General features: G+C 35.2%; 3 protein-coding genes and 1 pseudogene across 7 annotated transcripts; 3 read left to right on the top strand and 1 right to left on the bottom strand.

Annotated features, from left to right (window-relative positions):
* Positions 1 to 22: 22 nt before the first annotated feature.
* On the top strand, positions 23 to 4,754 carry LOC132167076 (uncharacterized). 2 transcript variants are annotated; one of them, XM_088513462.1, is made up of 8 exons: positions 23 to 232; positions 310 to 419; positions 586 to 632; positions 721 to 806; positions 1,025 to 1,133; positions 2,101 to 2,114; positions 3,140 to 3,241; positions 4,308 to 4,443. In XM_088513462.1, exons 1-8 carry the CDS (start codon positions 188 to 190, stop codon positions 4,335 to 4,337), a joined length of 543 nt encoding a protein of 180 aa, XP_088369588.1. In that variant the 5' UTR covers positions 23 to 187; the 3' UTR covers positions 4,338 to 4,443. The 2 variants fall into 2 exon arrangements, with proteins under 2 accessions (XP_088369588.1, XP_059433955.2); XM_059577972.2 differs by lacking the exon at positions 4,308 to 4,443 and adding an exon at positions 4,450 to 4,754 and having other exon boundaries at positions 35 to 232.
* A 1,539-nt stretch (positions 4,755 to 6,293) lies between these two features.
* LOC132164410 (Signal recognition particle, SRP9/SRP14 subunit) lies at positions 6,294 to 10,609 on the top strand. Of its 3 annotated transcripts, none has more exons than XM_059574921.2 (4): positions 6,294 to 6,454; positions 7,034 to 7,133; positions 7,256 to 7,365; positions 9,908 to 10,609. In XM_059574921.2, exons 1-4 carry the CDS (start codon positions 6,452 to 6,454, stop codon positions 10,061 to 10,063), a joined length of 369 nt encoding a protein of 122 aa, XP_059430904.1. In that variant the 5' UTR covers positions 6,294 to 6,451; the 3' UTR covers positions 10,064 to 10,609. The 3 variants fall into 3 exon arrangements, with proteins under 3 accessions (XP_059430904.1, XP_059430920.1, XP_059430912.1); XM_059574937.2 differs by having other exon boundaries at positions 6,295 to 6,454; positions 7,034 to 7,100; XM_059574929.2 differs by having other exon boundaries at positions 6,313 to 6,454; positions 7,034 to 7,127.
* A 2,540-nt stretch (positions 10,610 to 13,149) lies between these two features.
* On the top strand, positions 13,150 to 16,735 carry LOC132162028 (uncharacterized). 2 transcript variants are annotated; one of them, XM_059572276.2, is made up of 3 exons: positions 13,150 to 13,250; positions 14,381 to 14,432; positions 14,580 to 16,735. In XM_059572276.2, exon 3 carries the CDS (start codon positions 14,865 to 14,867, stop codon positions 16,635 to 16,637), a length of 1,773 nt encoding a protein of 590 aa, XP_059428259.2. In that variant the 5' UTR covers positions 13,150 to 13,250; positions 14,381 to 14,432; positions 14,580 to 14,864; the 3' UTR covers positions 16,638 to 16,735. The 2 variants fall into 2 exon arrangements, with proteins under 2 accessions (XP_059428259.2, XP_088369867.1); XM_088513741.1 differs by having other exon boundaries at positions 14,381 to 16,735.
* A 2,507-nt stretch (positions 16,736 to 19,242) lies between these two features.
* On the bottom strand, positions 19,243 to 21,579 carry LOC148587672 (zinc finger BED domain-containing protein RICESLEEPER 2-like; annotated as a pseudogene).
* Between the last annotated feature and the right edge of the window lie 517 nt (positions 21,580 to 22,096).

Here is a 22,096-nt window from a genome sequence, read left to right as displayed (position 1 = left end):
GCCAAAAGTGCAGCAAAACGCGCTGCTCCTTGCTCTGGTTCTGTGAACACTAGCACCACAACGTCGTCGTTTCCGCAATTCACCGCTTATTGGCACTAGATTGGACACAGCGAGACCGGGCATTCGCAAGAGCCAGATAAAATAACAAAGGGTGAAGACTAAAGAAGAAGAAGAAGAGGAGGAGATAATGGAAATAGCCGTTAAAACCCACTTCTTGGGTTTAAATCCAAAGGTTATCCTCCATCCTTTTAAGCTTTTAAACTTGTAAAATGCTGTGGTAATTTACTTACAAATTGAAATTTATTGTAGATAATATTAAATCACAAGAAACCCGTACATGGCTTGACTCCAAAGCTTACCGGTAGAAGCTCTTGTTTTTCACGTCATTTGAGATTTGATGCCCCAGAATTTCGCGCAGGGTAAGCCTTGAAAATTTTAATTCTTTTTTTTTTTTTTTTTGGGTGGGGGGGGGGGGAATTTTGTTCATATAATGTGTGAGTCTTATTGGGTATTTGCTTTACTTCGTTGGTTTTCTGAATGAGCGTAAAACTTGCATGTACTCCTTATTTGATTTTCAACTTACAGGAGAAGCCGTGAATATCTTCCTGCTGTCTCTGCTATATTATCACCAGGTGCAAATCCCAATTCATTCTCTTCCAAGTAGCAATCTGATTCTATTGTTAACTATTCTGCAAAATAATAATTTATGTCACTTCTTAGTGGCCGAAGATGTTGGAGTTTCTTCGTCTCTGTTTGATGAGTTCTCTATCTCTCGTACAAGTACCGGTGAGGCTGGAGAACTAATGGTAATGCCAAATGTTTTTATTTTGGGATTTTTTTTGTTCAACAGTAGTGATGATGATTCGAGGAAAGCTAAGTCCATATTGTCATGGAGATGATTCTTATCCTCTTTAGTTGTTCTTCTTGGTTGATGGAAATTTTTTTAATGCAATGTATATGATTAGTCATTACTATTATTGATTTTGACCGACCGCAAGTTATATTAGTGAATTTTTGTCGGCAGGTTAGCGTTGAGGTCTTTGGCATCAGAACTCAAGCGATTTTCGACATTGTTTTCGACAAAATGGTTGCTGCAGCCCAGCCGATCCGTGGCTTTCGAAGAGTGAAAGGAGGTAAGAATTTTCAATCCGGTGGATGTTTACAATAGAGAGGCTCATTTCTTTTATTGCCTTTTCAACTGTCCATGAAGTGGCTTTCAATGAGTATTTAACTGTTATATGTTGTGGCTGGCTAGCATGGAGGAGCATTTCATGTACTTGTGGTTTCGTATGGAGGTGCTTCCACATGCTCCGACCATGCACTTTTTCCACCACTTCTGTGCTCTTATGTGCATCTAGATTATGACATCATGCTCTGACAGGCAACTATTATATCAGACAATTGTGACCTCTATCATTGGCATTGTTGCTTTCACCATGACTTTCAGGGATCATCTGGGTTTCTTCATGATGTGGGTGATTTGCTATAGTTTGTTCTATACACATTATTATGATTTGTTGAGTTGAAGGGACTGTTATGTAACAGATAAATGCTTGGTGTATTATTAAATAAGATAAAGTTTATAAGTTTGAGATTGGATATTCATCTAGATTAGAAAAAGAAGACAAGTGGCTGGGATGAGAATATATTAGAGTGATCTAGTGGACAAACTGGCAGAGGGGCAAGGACATCAAAGAGAAAATGGCTCACAGGCATATGGCCGAATTGCCCCATATGCCTTGTCCATCGACATTTCTGGCAGTAGTCTCCTCTTATGTCCTCTTTGGTTGATTATCACACTCTTTCCAGATTACTTTGCTGCAAGAAGGAGCTTTTTTGTGCAAACTTAAATCAAAAGATAAAAGGAAAGCATGAAGAGAGAGCTGGCCTTCTTTCTCTTTTGCAAGTTTGAATGCTGTTAATTTGACTGCTTATGTAGATTATCAAAATGACCACTAAGGATCGTCCTGCATAACTTTATACCCTTTTTTTTTTTTTTTTTTTTTTTTTCGTTTTCCTACAATCAATATATCTCTAACATTTTCTTTTTCATGATTTCATCCTCGGCTATGTCTTTGACAAACATTTGACGACTATCAGGAAAAACACCGGATGTAAGTTTCTCTGTCCTCTGATTCTGCTACAGCCTGCAATCAACTTATTTAACTAATTGTGATTTGCAATGTAATTGGGAAATGGTTTTCAAGTGTTAGTTAAGTGAGGATGTCTCTGTGTGTCATTCTTGGCACGCATTGTCAACCCCAACCCTTAGCAGTCACATGTGATGCATATTACAGATCAAAGACTTCTAAAATAGTTGGTGGGACAAATATCCGATGTGTACAATTTCATTTGTAGTTATATATAAATACCTGTCAATGAAATTTTGAGATTTATCTCACCCTCCTGACCCTGAAAAGGAAGATATACTTTTGCTCTCCTGACATAGCATGCCTCGTTATGTTGAAGTTAATTCATATGCTTACTGTGCAACTACAAACATCTTCAATGTCTACTGAGAGCAGTTCCTTTGTTCCATCAACGCCAACTACAGGGCAGTGGGACTCTTTTCTTTTTTCTATTTTTTTTTTTCCAGTTTTAAGAAATGGTTGTTCTTTAACTGAAACCATTATGTTTTTTCTTTCTTAACTTTGCAACATAGAATTTTTTTGGTCAGTTATGTTCGAAAGTTATCCTTCTTTAAATGCAACCATGGGCATAGGGGCTGGGTTGGCAGCTCTCTTATTTTATTTATATGGAGAAGCCAAAATGGCTCCATTGGCACCTGTAATGGTAGTTATTGTCTGATCCTTGTGGCTCCACCCATCTAAACCATCCAATAAAGACACATGTACATGCAGATAGTCACATAAACACTGGCATACATGCATGTATATGTATGTCTCTGTTTGTGTGTGCATTCGTTCACAAGAGAGAGAGAGAGATTAGTTATGTTAGCTATTTAGAAGAAAAATGAATAGTTACATGCTAATAGGCACAAATATATATTAACATATGTATATAAGGTTGCCTGGATTGACATGCATATGAGGATACATACAGACACACACAAGCATTCTGGGTTTAGAACTTTTCTGACCGTGGAGAGGGTTGCATTATGCCTTTTTGTGTTTATCAGATACCAAGAGACATTCTCTTAGAAGTCCTCGGACCTTCTAAAGTTTACAAGCAAGTAATCATGGAAGTAATCAACTCTACCATAGCTGAATATGTGGAAAAGGTAATAGATATAGAATAGTATTATTTTTATTCATTTTCTTTGAGTTAATTGTTGTACTTCTGAATTTTTCTTACTTGCTTGCATGTGCTTTATCTAAACAATGCTTGCTTATTACTTTGATATATTAGCTTCATATTAGTCATGCTCTATATAATAGTAGGTGAATTCTTTCAAATGCATGTATTTTATGTGTATGGAATCCAAATCATTGTTTCAAATTATTGGAACTTACAAAAGAATTTTGAGATATGATCACTATTGGAACCATTTTAATATCTTGTCCAAATTTGACCTTTTCCAATAACAAGTTCCAGCGTTACTGTCGAAAGTCAGCACTTATGCATTTTTAAGTGGAAACTAGAACATTGTACATTAGTATCTGCTTCAGTGCCTGGCATGTTAAATCTTAATAGCTTGTATGTAGTTTGAAAGTGCAGTATTGGTCATCCTATTAAACTTTGTAAGAGATGAAATGATCTATGAGTGGGTGGTGAATATTATGGAGAATAGCTGTATTGTAGATGTGCAACTAATATGCTCCATGTTTGGACTATTCTAGAATAGTTGAAAAATTCTTAAAGTTTGAGCATGTAGGTTTAATTTCCAGCAATTTTATTTAAATAGTTATGCATACCATAAAAACTTTTGCGTGCTAGTGAAAGAGAAATTTTTGTAACATATAAATGCAACGCCTATATTTGAATGATCCACCAATTGATTTGTATTCCAAGAACAATAATTAATTTGGCGAAGATATTCTGAGAGACCGCCTGCTAGCTCACACTTGTTCTCATATTCTTCGCTCAATGTTGTACAACTTTCAAACATGTAGCTAGTTACTTGGTTTTACTAAACATCCTTCTAGTTTCAGGGATTAGTTGACATGTGATATATTCTAGGAAAGTCGAGCAGCCACGCCACATTATGGCACAAGACAATTGACAATTTATTGATATTCAATGTTATCTTGTTAAAACGAAGTTGCATTTCTTCCTCATCCTCTTCTTTTATCAAGATGCTGCTTCCCTAATATTGTTCATTTATCATTCCTATCATTTTTATGTAGTTGACATTAATGCTGAAACTGCATTCCTAGTGATGCATCATCCAACAACACGATTACCTACCCTCTTGGGATTGAGGATTTTTTGGTTTGTTCAATCATACACGGCCTAAATTTAGTTCTCTGCTCTTCGAAATTGTTGCAGGAAGGTTTAAAAGTCGGCAAAGACTTGAGAGTTGAGCAGAGTTTCGAAGATCTGGAGGCCAAATTTGAGGCAGGTGAAAATTTCAGTTTTGATGTGGTTGTTCAGCTTGAAGAAATGAAGTGAACATTTTGTAAACTCTGATTTCTCTTTCAGATTTTGTATATCTTTAGTTAGGTTCTGGAAAGGAACCTTTGTTCAAACTGAAGTTGTTTAAACTAGTGGTCAATTCCTTCAGTTCCATATTTGTTTACAGAAACGTTTCTGCAACAGCTTTTATTGCAATTCTCACGAAGAAATTGACTGTCTGGACAAAGCATTTGGCTGGAAGACAAGAGCTTGATTATAATGCAAAACCAAGACAATAGTCAATGTCCCCAAAATATCTCCATGAAGCAAATTATCATTCTCCCTTCAAAAAATTTCAAAGGAGAGATTACAGTGCATCTGGAATGAAAGGGTCTACCAAAATTCATTCATATTGAGGGCCTTTTGCCTTGGACTTTCAGTTCATTTTGTGAAGTTTAGTGTGTGTGTGTGTGTGTATATATATATATATATAAATAAAAAATAAAAAAAATCCAACCCTGGCAATTGAAGTTTAGTAGCCAACCCACCACATGCAAGCATGACTTATTAATAAAATGAAACAAAAAAATCACCCAACTTGACCCAAATTTGATTTGGGTTTAAGAATTTCGTTTTCATAAACCCCATTTTATTTTTATTTTTTATAGATACTTGAGAAACCAACAAACAACAAACCGAAGGGAAAAACAAGCAAAAACTAAAAGAAAAGAAGAGGGTGAGGGGGATATTTCCCACTAACAACGGAAACAGAAAGACTAGGAGGGGGATAAATGGGAATGCAGCTAAAAAAAGATCTGGTTGTGGCCCAATGTATTTTGCGGCACAAAAGTTTGCACTTTTATTGACTTTCTTAGCTTCCCAAGAAGAGGAGACTGGGATAGAGTCAAGAAAATCAAAAATAAGAGAGGAGATTTGCTAGTCTTGGAAGAGAATCAAATTTTGGAGAGCCAAGATCACAATTTGAGAATCTCATTCAATGATAAATTGATTGAGATTGAGAGAGGAGATCAAAGTGCCTACTAAACAAGCTGCTAGGGCTTCACCATAATTTGGATGACATGGAGGGCTGATTTTGGACACAGTAGAGATGATAATCCCTTCATGATTACGGTATATAGCTGCTTGAGCAAAGAAAGAGTCCTTTATAGCAGCATCAAAGTTAATTTTGAACCAGTTTTATGGAGGAGGAATACACTTCTCAAAAGGTGGATGAGATTTCAATTGCCAAGAATTATAGTGTTCAAAAGTAATTTTGATAATATTCTTCGAGATTTGTATCGCCTCAAATTTTGTTCCTTTGTGAAAAACTTTCCGAGATAGCCATAGAATGTCACAAGCAACTGCAGCAAAGATTTGGAATTTATGGTGTTCATCCTTGGGAATGCCTAGCGAGATGCTAGGGGAGATGATAAGCTTTATCCGATCAACCATATTGAGGAATTTGAACATTGTGGAATTAAGTGGCGATTTTATACTTTCAACTTTTTGTTTGTGATTTTCATATGCGTCAAATAATATCGAAAAATGTTTTCAAACAAATCATTAAATAAAAGAAAAATCATTTTTCGAGTAAGAACATTTTATGTCGAAACAAAACGAGCTTAAAACTAATTAACTCCACAAAACCCTACCCACTGCCAAAAAAAAAAAAAAAAAGAAAAAAAAAGAAAAGAAGACCGACCTAAAAATGCTAAAATCAAAAGCCACGTACAAAAAAAAAACAAAACAAAAAAAAACAAAACAAAGAAAAAGAAAATCATAATATTTCAACTATAAAAGTAGCTGTGCGATTCTCAATTTAATCACGCAAGGCTGTTGCTACTCTCAGAGAAATAGAGGAGAGAGAGAGAGAGAGAGTGTGTGTTGGGGTTCTGACTTCTACATCGGCGATTAGATCTCAACCACAGCGTTCATCATGGTGATTCGACTCTCTGTTATTGCTGATCCTGTTGTTTCCTTTTATATATAATTCTATATACATGTTTTATGTGTGTGCGTTTATATATATATATGTGTGTGTGTGTATCTATGTATGCATCTTTGTTTGTTTGTTTGGTTCTCGGGTTCAGCATATCACCGCCGCTTAGGTTTTATTGTTCAAATCAAGTCGGAGTAATTATATTATCTGTATAATGCGTTTGTGTATTTGTATAATTAAATCTGTGTTTATGTATGCATGCCGATATGGTATAATTGTGTAATGCTTGACCCTTTTGCTTCCCTATTCGGCACTGTAATGCGTGTTTCTGGATTTCTCTCTGACCAAATTGGAAAATTGTGATGTTTATTGCTCTTTGATTCATTATGAACGAAATGGTTTTATGCCCTTTAAGTGCTCGTGCCGTAAATGATTCTATGTATTTGTGTGTTGAAGAATAATTTCATTATTATTTGTGTGTTGAATTTGTGCATTCTTTGATTCCTTTTTCTGTGATTAGGGCTTGGTTCTGAAACTAAGTGTTTGTTCCTGTCCCCTGCCCCCCAAAATTATTTTCAGGTTCTTTTACAGCTAGACCCGTTTCTTAATGAACTCACTAGCATGTTTGAGCGCAGCAACGAGAAAGGTTCTGTTTGGGTTACTCTTAAGCGATGTACGTGTAAATTTTCTCCTCCATTCCATTGGCTTCTCTCTCTCTATCCCTTTAATAGCAGTAATGGATTTTTGGGGGTGTTATGTTTGGTATTCTGATCAGTGCTTTTCATTATTGTAATGTTTCAGCATCCTTAAAGTCTAAGGTGCAGAGGAATAAAATGGCGACTGCAGGTGAAGCAATTGAGTATAGATGCCTTATCCGTGCTACTGATGGGAAAAAGACGATTTCTACTTCAGTGTGTATTTTTTGCCCCTTTATACTCATTGATTGCTCTTCCATTCTTTAGCTTTATTATTGAAGTTATACTTGAGAACCCTAGATATGTTTTGGAATTGAGTGACATATGATTGTTTACTTGTATTTTTCCATGCACAATTTGCTAAATTTTATGTAGTTCTGAGTTTTGTGCAATACTTTTTTTTAATGAGGGATTTGCAGAGTTCTGTTGTTTGAAATTGCATTATACCTATAGTGCTAGCATCGATTGGGGAAAACTTAGGTGTTTGTTTTCCCCCTTGCTTTGAAAGTTGGGGTATTCTGGTAGATGGTATAAAATGTTTAATGGACACTCACAAGAATTATTTAAATAGATAGTTTTAGAAGGATCAATTGATCGATTGATGAGAGAAGGGTGAGGCTGTTGAGTTCAGTAGGAAAGTGGGTGAAACTTTTACTGCTTGAATTGGAAGCTAAAGAAAATATGTGTGGTGAATTGCAATTTCTTACCAGGCTTGAAGAGATAGAACCACATGGTTGATTGTTGATGATGTAAAACTTGAGATGCCACCTCCCTCACACACCCTGGAAAAGAGGAAAAAAATGTCCATGCTAAAAGTTTATTGGAGTTTCTTTGGTATGAGGGTGGGCCGGTCATATGACGAGCATTGCTAATATTTTCTTACAGCTTTGAGGAATTTATCAAGGGATCTTTTTAGAGAGTTTGTTCTATCATATTTTCTTGGAGTAGTGGATCCTGTGGAAACCTTGATTTCAAGATGAAGGTTAATTAGAATATGAAGGCATTGGTCCATATGATTTGATTGTCATAAAGCTGAAATCTGCAAGAAATTTTGGTATGTTGACGATTATTTATCCCATGCATATCAGATGTAAACATTCTGGATTTTGCTATTGCTACTAATATTTTTGTAGGCAGTAATCAGATTTTAGGGAACCATTGGTGATTGGTTAATTCTGAACAGTCTGCTAAATTACTCTCATCTTGGAGTAGGGGAATTTAGTGGAGGGTTAGAGGAAGGTTATGGCCCAAATTGTCTGATTGACATGATACTGTATTCTGCAAGAAATGCTGAGATATGGATACTATACTTTTTGATGATTACTTATCCCGTGCAAAGTGCATGTCGTCTATACTAACTAGCATGTCAAATCGATGCCTGGTCCAAATATTTTGTTGGACTGAATGGCTTTTCAACTGAAAGCTTTGATAGTCTGTTAGGGTCCATCTGTTATTTTAAAATTGAAATAAGCTTTGATTTTGTATAGGATTAGGATGTCTATTGTAGCAGAAGTTGCAATCTCCTTGATGAGCAAGATGTCATGTAAAAAAGTAATTGCCTTTTTGTTAACAATTTGAAGATGTCATGTAAAAAAGTCTTTTGCCCTTTTGCTTGATTAAATGGAAGCATTTCTTACTTTAAGGTAACAGCTAATGCAAGGTATTGTAATTGCCTTGCATTTAAAGTAGCTTTGCTCCAAATTACAGTAGTTATTTTGCTTTATCATTTGGAAGTAGCTTGGAATTTCTCTTGTACCTAGGGGCGCCTTACGCTTTTAATAAAACACTCTTTACTTATCAAAAAAAAAAAAAAAGTAGCTTGGAATTCAGGACCTCACAAGGTACCATGATTACCTTGCTGGTGCAGCTGTGATTTTGGACTACGCTATACCATCATATAGCATGATGATTCTGTAGTTTCAAAACATATATTAGATAAACAAGGTGGAACATATTTCTGAGGTTTTGCTGCCAGCTCTTTTCCAGGAATTTTAAGCTCTTTTTAATAGTGTAATTTTCTTCTTTTTTTCCTTCCATGTGTGATTGCTTTGGAAACTTAGGTGTGATTGCCTAGGTTTTACTTATTTAATTTTTTTTTTAGAAAGCTATAAAGATAATCTATAATTCCCATCCGAAACAGTTTTTCTTTCTAGATCCAACCATCCTTGAACCTACAGACTTTAAAACGAAACCTGTAATCCCCCTCTACAGTTCTGTTATTTTAACATTTTGCATTAGAATCTGGAAGCTATGCTCATTTTTACTGGCACTTTTATTTTTAAATCAAAGTTTCCTAATCAGAATTCTTTGTGTTTTTCATGTAGCCATGTTCTGGCAGAAATTCAAATGTTCTTGGGAAAAGAATATTTTTTTTTTGAAATTCAAGATAATAGATTCTTTTAGGTATCACCTGCTAGAGTGAGAAAAGCATGTAGTTGCGGCCACATGGTTGTGGTTGGAGGTTTCCTCGTTCTATTTGATGATAGAGAATGATTATAAGTGGGTGTTTAGGTTAAAGAGAAATTGATACTTTGTGGAGAAGCATTACAAAATTATGTAAAACGTCTGTGATTTATTTCATAGGTTTTGGGCCATGGTACCAAAATAGGGTCCGAAGCTAGAGCATTCTCTTGTTTGTGCTAGGTTGATGGACATTCTTTGTTTTTTTTTTTTGACTTCAATGGAACTTTATGCTTGTTGAGATTACAGCCTACTTTTAGTGCATGGCTTACAGTTTTCACTGGTTTTGATTGGAAAGGTTGGAGCAAAGGATCATCAGCGCTTTCAAGCTTCTTATGCAACTATCCTCAAGGCCCACATGACAGCTCTAAAGAAAAGGGAGAGAAAGGATAAGAAAAAAGCTGCAGAGGGTGATAAGAAAGAAGGGGCTGCGAAGAAGCCCAAGAGGGTGTAAATAATTCCCCTTTTTACTCCTTAGGCTCCTCCTCCTTTTTGAGAAAGAAAAAGAAAGAAAAAAAAAAAAAAAAAATCAACTTGAAGCAAGTTTAGGGACGAAGTATAGGTTTTTTTTAGATGTTACCTTTTGATTGATGGTATTTTCATGACCTGGTTGAATGGAAAGATTTGGAAGGTAGTCTTTAATGTTCTGCAGCTAAAATTAATTTTGAAAAAATTGTAGGATATATTTATTTTTTTGTTTTCAGCCTTGCGTGGATTTGTGTTCTCAAATTTCCTGAAGTTAACATCAAAAGATACAAATTGCACTAAAATCGATTGATTGGTATAAAGTGATTAGTAAACAGATGATATGTAATCATATTTGCTTAAATAGGATATCTGGATATGTGCTTCTTCATCTTTTAACAGATAATGAGAGTAGTATGTTGGTTCAGATTTATATATTCTTGGCCAAATGTAGATTATTTTTCCAGACATGACCAAAATCTGTATGTTGTTGGATTATTTGCAAGATGCTGTAAAATAAACCTTCAGTTTTTTCGACGGTCCAAATGCAAGAATGATGTGTGGGGCTGATATTTTGTAATTACCATCACATTTGTTTGGACAGATTGGCACGTTCCAAGTTTGGGGTCATGACCCATCTGAACAGAATTTGGTGCTTCTGTCGACTGAAAACATTTTTCACTTATTTCACATGAACTTACGCTCTTTTTGCAAATACTCTCTAATGTTCAATGTCTCTTACTTTAGTGTATTGAATTTTCGTTTCGTTCCAAATATCACTTTACTATTAGATATTGCAGTTAAAACAAACGGTGAAATGAGTAAAAGACTTTTATACATTATACTCCTAAAAATTTTTAAAATTTCAAATTTACCCTTATTCATAAATAAAAAATTATTATATTAAAAAAAAAAATTTGGCGGGTCTGACCCGGTGGGTCATAGAGGGCCACTTGGTCACTTGGTGACCCATCGTGGGCCACTTCTTTATTTTTTTATTTTTTTTTAATATAATAATTATAATAATATGACCCGTGGGTCACAATACAGGTGGGTTAGATCCACCGATAAACCCACGGGTTGCAATCTTAAAAAAGTGACTATTTTTTATTTATTTTTTGTATAGATGTTTGCATTCTTGAAAATGGTTTGAGAAACTCTTTTTGGGTGTGCTGCAAGAAAGAGAGAGAGCGGAGGAAAAGTGTGTGACAATAGACCGTTTTCATGGATAAAATTGAGATTTAGTGTAATTGTGTCATATTACTTGCAATTTGAATAGACAATTGTGAAAGAGCCCTTGTGAAGTCCATCTTCCTATGTAAGTGTTCAGGCAGTCCGAGACCTGTTCGGATAAGTATGCCTTATAAGGGACTTTCTCACAATTGTATGCTTGAAGTCCATTTTCAAGTAGACAATTTGGATAGACAATTGTGAAAGAATCCTTGTGAGGTGTATCTTCATAGGTAGGCGTTCGAAAAGTCTGAAATCGGCTCGAGTAGGTAGGCCACATATGGGATTTTCTCACAATTGTCTACTCAAAGGTGTAAGAGAGCGGCGGAAAATGATTTACGCAAATTAAAAGAGTAAACTATTTTATATTTTCAAGTTGACAAATATTTTGTGTTACATCATGCATTCAAAATAAGAAAAATATTTTTCACCCAAAAAAAACAAAATTTTGCCTGGTACCAGGGGTCCTGGTTGTGTCATGGACAGAAGGAAAATATTTTTTACCGTCAAATCCATGTACAAATAGTAGCTCCAAAACCAGGATTTTGCCCTTGTTGTTCTGGACTTCTAGGTGATAGAAAAAATAGAAATACAATCACAATAAGATTGTCAGTAATATTCTTTCCTTTTTGTTTGCAGAAACCGAAATCCCAACATACCTTAAACAATTTTTTTTTTTTGGTTGTATAATAGTAAATCGAGGGTAAATAAAATCAATAAAATATCCTCTTTTGTAAAGAAGTAAAAGAATAGTTGAGTCTCTCGGCTCAAATAGAATCTAACCAAGATTTTATTCAATTACTTTTTCTCTTCTTGCTTTGTTTCTTTTTTGTTGACTTAATCGATTAATCTATTATTCAGTTTGGAAGACAAATAATACTCTGTCCAACATGGCGACTTATTCACAATTTTTGTGTGAATTTTCAAGAAACTTTGACTCAAATAATATTTTCTCCAACTATAAAAATGGAATAGGTGATGAGATTATGAATTCAAATCCGTGCAATTTTTCATAAACAACAGTAAAAAAATTAGAGAAAAAAAAAATATTTAGCGTGTACTTTATCTGTGATGAGAATGTGAAAGATGAAAGAGTTTTTTTTTTTTTTTTTTTTTTGGGTGGGGGAAAAATTCAAAATTTGTTCTTGTGCTTTACCATATTTAAGTATCAAAATGAACTAAAGTCCTTAAGGTATGCCAAAAAAATAATTTAGTCTATACAGTTAAATTTAGTCCAATAATTTAAAATGTTCTGTTAGTGTGACACTGATTTAAATATGACAAATATTACAATTTTATTGGCTCTAACGTTTCACGCTATCAGAATCTGTTAAGTCAGTAAACGCAATTTGGCTGTAGAGACTAAATTTTTTTTTGGCATACATCAATAACATTTGAGTTTATTTTGATACTACCAGAAGTAAATTGTAAATCAGATAAATTATAAGGACTAATTTTACAATTTTTCTTTCCGTTTTTTTTTGATAAAAAATGGTTAGTATGGTCCACGTACCGGAGTCGAGTATAGTGTTGGCCCCATTATAAGGACATGTACTCCATTTTGAGAAAAAAAATGTTACAAAAACTCTCAAATTTATAATCTCAAATCTTACTCTCTACTTGATGTGACGGTAAAAATCTAATGGTAATTTAACCAAAATGAAAAGAGAAATACTGCAAAAAATACACAATAAAAATTAATATTAAATTTTAAATAAATTACTATTAAATTTTAAATTTAATAATTTTTATTGCGAAGTATTTAAATAACATTTCTCATTCCATTTCGTCGCTTCCCATAAAATCGTAACGAACTGTTGAGTGAAGAGAGAGAGAGAGAGAGAGAGAGAGAGAGAGTATTTATCACTATAATGTTGACACTGTAAATGTTATTTGGATAATACGTGCACATGATTTCTTGGATTAGGGTTTTGGCGGCACTGAAGGTATGTCATGTTTATTCTACCTTTTTGGAATTTTCCAGTTTTTACCATTTTTTTTTTTTTTTTTTTTTTTTTTTTTTTTTAAACTGTGTTTGGTTGTTGAGAAAAACTCGTGTAAAGGAGCGGGAGTTTATTAATGTTTCATGTTGTTTTTTTGGTTTCTTTTACTTGTTTTGTTAATAAAGAATGCTTATGTTACGTTTGTTGAAGCATGTTACCTAGTCCTTCTAATCTGTGTTTGAGGACGAATCTAGTGTTTGGCTCTGAGGAAAAAAAAGGATTTTTCGGATTCTTTTTGTTCATTCGAAGTAATTGATAAACTCATTGATTTTATATTTAGTTCGTTAATGTTTTGTGGGTTGGAAAACTAAGTAAATAGACGTGTTAAAAAGAAAATATTTCATGTTATTAGTCATTAGGGTTCGGATTTATTCATGTGTTGTTTATTCTCCAATGTTTTGTATGCCTAGGTGAATAAAGAAAGCCGATTTTATAAGTGTGATTTGGGAGTGAAATTTAGAGCTAAGTCAAAATAATAACCAATTGGATTTACAAAGGAAAAAAGAAAGAAAGAAAGAGAGAGAATGACACAGGTCAAGGGCGGAACTAGGATTTTAAATGTGAGGGATGAAATTATATTAAAAAAAAAAAATTAGGAGAGTAAAAAGTTGATTTTAAAAATTTTGAGTAACAATTTCCCAAGCCTCTTAGTAGTTCCGCCCTTGGCACGGGGTGCTTGATTTAGCTGAAATTTTTGGACAAATGATTTAGTTGATTCTGTTGAAATGTGTTTAAGTGATGAATATGCTGGAAATGATCAAATTTAGCAACTCATATCTACTCAAGTTTAATTGAATTGTATATATTAAGTTAATTTTTCCAATATAAGTTTAATGTGTTCATAGTTTAGTTGGGTATCTGGACTTCAGTGATATTTCTTATCTCCTTTGTTATAGCCATGGTCTTTGAAAGCAGTGTTAAGGTTTGACATTAGCTTTGGTTTAGTGGTTTCTTTTATTGCAGGGAGTCTGTACCCTTCTTCATCACTTGCTATCATTTATAGAGGGCCAGTTTTTTTTTTTTTTTTTTTTTTCAATTTGACTTTCTGCACTGATACAGTTCACTTGTTTCAGCTTGGCTGTACAAGTAAATGGAAGAATCTGGGTTTTGATGAGGCATATCTCGGTGGGTCAATTGTTTTATTCAATATGTTTGTTGAAATCAAATGGATTAGAGAATGATGAATGGGGAACTCATTTGATTTATTCATAACCTATTCCTTGTCTAGTCAAATATTCCTCTGAATCGATTTTGTGGAATTGGATGAATCAGGTTCCTTATATATTTCAAGTACTTTCTTCTGATCAGTTCTAAGATGAACAAAATATATGGTTGAATTTGCTTTACTGAGGCCAGATAGGTATTGATAAGTGTACAGAATTTTGGGAGGAATTCAATTGAGGAGGGTATGCTTAGTCTAGTTGTGGTTTTGATTGTACTTTTTGGTGGTAAGACTCAATTTGTGGTGATTTAGTGGATCTCCCCACAACAATTAGCTATCAGAAAATTCGAATAAGATTGGATTTTGACAACCACTTTGCTTCTAATCTTCTCATCATGTTGCTAGAATTTCTTGCACGCCTTAAGAATCACTGCTCTTTTTCATCAAGCAAGGTTGATGATTTGAAAGATTCAGACAGAATAGTCCGTAGGCTTTCTTTATCTGAGCAAACAAAGCAGTTTGTTTATGCCATTTATGAACCAGAATCGAAGGCTGTGGTTTATGTACTAGCTGCACAGAACTTATCTGAACGGTCAGTTTCTGATGCAGTGTCTCTCATAAAGGAGGTTCGGCCACAGGCAGTTTTGGCTGAAATTTCTCTGTCCACCCTAGATGAGATTCTAGCTGAGAACAGCAATTCAAGGGGTGATATGGTGAGTTCAATGCCAACAACTTCTTTTGGGGTTCTCAAAGATTGTGTTCTCAATAGGATCAGTAAAGAGATGCATGAGAAAGTGGCATCGAACTTGGTTTTGCAAGAAATATTTGGTGTTGGTTTTCATGAGCATGTCATTGCAGCCAAAAGGGCTGCAGAGGAAGTGGGTTCCTGTTTCTTTTTGTTTAGATCTTCATTTGTAAATGATGAAGGGAATGGCTGTAACAAATCTGATATACAGGGTAAGTTTCAACCTCCAGTTCATGAGCAATGTGGTTTGTTTTCACAAAAATCAGGCTGTGTTTCCCCAAAGAGATTCTGTCTCACTGATAATTTTCAGTTGCAGAGTGCAAAATCCTGTGCACCAGAAGTTGAAGTTGGAGACTTTCTACCTAGATGCAATTACCAGGCTCCCCCATTTGCTCAGCCCATTTATCCTTTGCTGACTGATTTACGTGATATTTTTGTTGATCTACCATCCTTACGAATGGCTTTGGTTCATGCACAGAAGATGCTTTTTGATGTGAACCGTGGAGAGTTCATTGATGCACAAACTCTAGCTGAAGTTCAAACCTTCAGAATTGGCGTTGAAGGACTCAGAATTGCTCTCAACAGTGCCGCCAGGCGCCCCATGATCAGCAAAATGAAGCTTTCTGACCTACCCAGAGTGAGTTTCTCTGAGCTTTCTATAGATGATAACTCTCATGTCCTTTTAGCACAAGCCCTTAAGAGCCAGACCAAGAATTTCAAATCCATTGTGGCTATAGTGGAAGCCAAAAGCTTAGCAGGGCTAAGGAAAAACTGGAAAACACCTACCTCGTTGGAGGTTGAGGATCTGGCCAAACAATGCCTTACAGAGTACAAAGGTGACAAGAAGAGCCTAGCTATTGAAAAGAAGTTAACTGATGATAAAACAATGGTGGCAGTTGGGGCTGGAGATATCTCTATATCTACTTTTCTCAAGCTGGCTGCCCTGAAAGCCTTTGTTTTACTTGAACTCTTTTCTAAATACATGCAAGATTCTGCCATAATTGCCTTTGGGAAAAACATTGGCCTATCAAATGCTTCTGCCTTGAAGGCTGGTGCTTCTGCCCAGAAAATGCATGCACTGGTGCACAGCTTCATAGCCTCTGCCGAGCGAACAAGCTTTCAGATCATGCGGACGGCATTCTATGAGATAATGAGGAAGCGAGGGATGCAGCCAATTGGGTCAATGTTATGGCCCACCTTTGGGTGCAGTTTGGCCATGTGCTCTGGGCTGTTTGTTTATGGAGAAGGGGTTGAATGTGCTGTAGAATCTCTTCCTGATGCGCCCTCAATGGCCTGTTTGGGACGCGGAGTTCGTAGCCTGTACCAGGCATCTCAGGAAGCTAGTAGGGCAAATTGCTCAAAGATGCAAGAGAGAATAAATTCCCTCATGTACAGTTCTAAAAGCATAAAGATTTATCAGTGAGAGTTCAATAGTTTCCTTTAGTGTATATTGTTTGAACTATTCATGAATTTTCGTTGCATGGATGAAGTATTAGAAATTGTATGTCATAATTCCCAATACCAATGTTTTTTATTATAAAAAATTACAATCATAAAGATGTAAGCATGGAAGATATTGCAAAAAATTGAAAGTTTGATACTATAAATTAAGATTCTCAAACTATTATTCTTTTTGACCGGACTCGGTCAAAAATTCAAAACTTGTTACCGAACTCGAGCTGACCCGAGTCAGGAGCTGACCAGGGAGGGTTTTGCCCAGCCCTATTTATACCTTACATACTCTGTTAAGTTAGCAAACTACCTTGGATTTTGCTTAGAAAAAAATAAAGAAAAGTACCTTGGATTTTATTTGCTATTGCTACTTATCATTAGGCCAGTAAATGAGCTGAGCCGATCCGAGCTTTGGCAAACTCGGACCGGCTCATTTAAACATACAAAGAAACGAGCCGATCTTGAGCTCGAGCCGAGCTTGAAACCCCTGGCTCAAGACCGACTCGTTAAGGATTTTTACACACTCGGGATCGTACTCGGGATCGCTACCTGAAATATTCGAGCCGAGTCGAGCCCTCGAGCTCGAATTAGGGACATAACTTACAAAAGACTGACATCGAGACCGAGCCCGAACTCGAGCTCGAGCTCGAGCTAGAAAGCATTTCGAGCCTTAAACGGGTAGCTCGGCCCGTTTAAGGCTCATTAACATTTATAGGCAAGAATGGTATTCCATTCCAACACATTTTAGTTCAACAATGTTTCAAGTTCATTCCAAATGCCAATTACAAATCAGGTAAGATTCACTAGAATAAGTTATATTCAGGACAAATATTACCAATGTAAAATTCAGGACAAATATAACTTACAAATTACAATAGCATTATAGCAGAAATTATAAACACCTAAAATTACATGCTTAGACAATTATATTAGGGCCTTACAAATCAAGCAACTTCAAATTGAAGAAAACAAATTAATTTACAAATAGAAGAATTACAAATCAAATTGAAGAAATTATAAATGACTGAAATGAGTTAAATGACCAAAAGCCAAAATTCATCTAAAGAGACTACTCTTCATCCTCGCCACCAACTATCCACACCAGTCCATTGTCCACACTGCATTCAATGAAGAAAAGAAATGTGTTAAATGTTTTTAACTCCCTTGCAAGATGTCAAGGGAGTTTTATCACTTAAGATTGAGTAATTAGCAAGTATTCAAAAATAAGATGAGTAAATGCACATAAAATTAAACATTGCAAAATGAGGATATCAGGAAACAAGATACGTGTAATGTGTTCCACTTGCCAGTTGACACTGACCAGCCTGACCGTGACCCATACCCACACTGCTATCCATGTTTAAAAAAAAGGAGTTAGCCGTTTGGTGTTTGTAACACTCTTGCAACATAATTAGGGTGCTTTGGAAATAAAACAAAATTGGTAAGGACTTTCTATAGCCAAATAGCCTAAACCCACACATAACAAAGATCAACATGTACATCAAATTATAGACTTATAGTAATTAGTAAAACATGCATAGAACTGAGAAGTGAAGTGTGATGTACATTGTACATGAAAGCAATAGATGGTATAATAATGGAATAATAGATTATGTACTCAAATAGTCAAATGTGCAAAACTCAAAATAATAGAATCATGTTAATCAACCAAAACTACTAATTATATACAACCTATAAGTATAAAGAATAATAGTTGGTAAAAAAAAAAATCAAGTAATCTCAACAGATAGCAGCAGCATAAAACAAATTAGAAATTGAGTCACAAGCCATAAACATATACTAGAAGCAGTAGCATAAACCAGTGTATCACAACTAATCTCAACAGATAGCAACCACAGAAGCATAAACATAATTGCATAAACCAGTGTATGATGTGTATCCCAACTAATCTCAAATCAGTAGCATAAAGAAATAAATATGATATTTATAACTTATAAGCACATTTTTTTAGAGATTTTCAGGTATATAAAATGCAACTTAAAAATACCAAACTAGTAACTAGCATATGAAAATATGTGGCAGCTTTTAATGAAGTTTCTTAAAAGCAAAGACAAGGACCCAAGGAATGAATAATCACTGCAAACACAAACAAACCAAAAATATTGTTAGCAAATTTTTACTCCCTTGCATTTAGTTAGTCAAAGACGCAAAAAGTCTTTGACCTTTAATAAACGAGTTAAAGGAGGTTCAAATAATCAAATTTTTGCAGCAAAATGAAAACACTTAAATGAACAAGGAAGAAAGATATTACCTCAACAGGCTCAAATGATCAAGAGAGTTTCCAACAAAAGCACAATATAGCACTTAAACATTTCAAAATAAAACATAGTTATCAAAATACAGACTTAATAAGCAAAGGGAGACTGAATCCAAACATTTCAAAATAAAACATAGTTATCAAAATACAGACTTAATAAGCAAAGGGAGACTGAATCCAAAAATGAGGTGTTCAAATTACAGACTTAAACAAGGAAAGGATTGAAATAGATTGATATAGAAATACACTCCCTGTCTAAAATTCTGCATCACATCACATTCAGGTAGTTGTAGTTGTAGGCAACTCCACTTCAACCAATTTCTACAAAAACAAACACAAATTTAATATGGCCAGTTCATACATAAATAAAATTTAATAAAACTCTAAATAGTCTAAATACATAAATTATAAACAAAACTTACTTCACCAGCAGATTTTTTTCTTGAGGCCATGAAGTGCTCTCACCCAATCTGAACCACATAAGAGCATCTGAACAGTGTCAGGGGATAATGATGCTCTATGGGGTTCAATAACCCTACCACCAGCACTGAAGGAGGATTCAGAAGCAACTGTACTTATGGGAACAGCCAAGATATCCTTTGCCATTCTAGACAAGATACGGTACTTCAAGGCATTGCATTTCCACCATGCCAAAGCATCAAAATCTGTTTCCATATATACTCCATTCTCATTCTCACCACAAATGTAGACATCCTCTTCAAGATAAACATTCAAATCTGTTTTAATGGGCCGGATGATGTCACTACTTCTTATATGGTCAGCAAACCTTGATCGACCTTCAGAAATTTTGGGCACCACATCTCTAACAAGTGCACTTGAGGAAGAAGAAGAAGGAACATTTACTTGGGCAGTTTCTTGCAATATACAAGCAGTATGGGCAGAAACATATGACTCAAATAACTCCTTCAGAACTGCCAACACATCTTTAATGCAATTACCAGCTTCGGTCACAGGATAGATGATAGGAAAACAGAAATTGATCAACTTCATCTTTTATCTAGGATCCAAGACAACAGCTATGGACATCAACAAATTCCTATCACCCCAATACTTATCAAATTTGTCAATCATCCTAATTGCCATTAACCTCATGTACTCATTCCTATCATCACACTTGATCATCAAAACTTCTTTCATCCTCCAAACCTCAGGTAAATACAGATTTGCAGTAGGGTACTCACTACCAGATACAACATTGGCTACATCGTTGAAAACTGACAAAACCTGGTTCACATTATCCACCATTTCCCACTGTTCTGGAGTTACAACCCACTGAAATGCTTGCTCAACTCTGTGGTACCTAGGGAACACTTCTTTAAACTTAATTGTAGTGTCCAACATTAAATAGGTGTTGTTCCAACGTGTGGGGACATCTAAAATCAGCTTCTTACAGGGTAAATGCAATCTCTTTGCTATCTCACTAAAGACATTCAACCTACTTTTAGAAGCCACAATATATTTTATGCCCTGCCTAACATCATCTATAATATCCCTAATTTCAGCAAGCCCAGATTGCACCAACAAGTTTGTAATGTGTGCACAATACCTAACATGAAACAACCTACCCCCAACCAACAAAGCATTCTTCAACTCAAAGTCATCTTTTATAATTCTAATTGCAGAATCATTAGCTGAAGCATTATTAACAGTAATGGTATGAATTTTATCCTCCATTCCCCAAGCAGAAAAACAATTCCTTAATGCATCAGCAATCACAACACCAGAATGTGGAGGAGGTACATTACAAAAATTTAAAATTCTTTTTTGGAGGCACCAAGTTGAATCCACAAAGTGGCAAGTCACCACCAGATATGACACTCTTTGACAAGAGGTCCACATATCGGTGGTGATGTTCACCTTGTCAACCAATTTCAAAAGTGTTCTCAGCTTCCTTTTTTCATTTTGGTAAGTAGTAATGCAGTCATTCCTAACAATTGCACGGCTTATTTTTTTTCCAGTGGGGTGTGCAGGCCCTCATGAACTTATTAAAAAGTTCATACTCCATCATATTAAAAGGGTACTCGTGAAGTAGCACCATATGGGCAGCAAGTTCCCTAATCCTACTCTCTTTGAAACTAAAAGTTGTCAAACTTTCCACACCATCATGGTCACTGCTAGGCTCAAATGACAAGGTATTTTGCTTTTTAGCACTACTAAACTCCACATATCTAACATATGAAGTCAAATGCCTATTTAGGGTTGAGGTAGTACTAGATTTTCCAACAGCAAACAATCTCTTACACCAATTGCATTGTGATTTTTTAACCCCCCCTATTGTAACAGAAACAAAGTCATTTCAGACTTTGGAAGTCTTTTGCCTTTCCTTCTTTTGATATTGTCCATTCTCACTCAGGCCACTTCCATCCCCATCCCCAGCCCCAGACCCAGCACCAGCCCCAGCCCCAGCCCCAGCCCCAGCTCCAGACCCAGCCCCAACACCAACCCCAGCCCCAGCCCCACCAATAGCAGGACAAACAGTGTTAATAAGTTGGTTTGGGTTATTTTCAGTGCTACCAGACTCAACAGATCCAGGTGTAGGGATCACAGTAAGTGTATCATCTTGTACATCAACTTCAATACCTTCCAATTCTATAGACTGACTCGTAATCTCCATAACTGTTAATTAAAAAAATTTAATTGATGAGAAACTTCTAGCTTTCTATTTTCAAATTTTGAACATGGCAAATTTTTAACTAACTTAGATAATTGTTGTAATAGAATCATAGATAATTAGATAAACATAGCACAAAGAGGTAGAGAATCATGAGTTCTAAGTTGAACAGAGAATCAGAGAATGAGAATCATAGATAGACAGCAAAAATTTTAACAGAACATAATCATAGTTCTACTTCTAACAGAGCAATTCATGTTCTAAGTTCTAACATTAAACAGAAAAATAATTTATAGTTGTAACACTAAACAGAAAAATAATTCATACTTCTAAGTTCTAACACTAAACAGAAAAATAATTCACACACTAAACAGAAAAATAATTCATAGTTCTAACACTAAATAGAAAAATAATTCACACACTAAACAGAAAAATAATTCACAGTTCTAACACTAAACAGAAAAATAATTCATACTTATAACACTAAACAGAAAAATAATTCACAGTTCTAACACTAAAC

Source organism: Corylus avellana, chromosome 2, assembly GCF_965113065.1.
Source record: "Corylus avellana chromosome 2, dhCorAvel1.hap1.2, whole genome shotgun sequence".
In the NCBI taxonomy this organism is placed as follows: domain Eukaryota; kingdom Viridiplantae; phylum Streptophyta; class Magnoliopsida; order Fagales; family Betulaceae; genus Corylus; species Corylus avellana.
The sequence above is the reverse complement of the archived record's forward strand: the minus strand, read 5'-3'. Positions and strand labels throughout refer to the sequence as shown.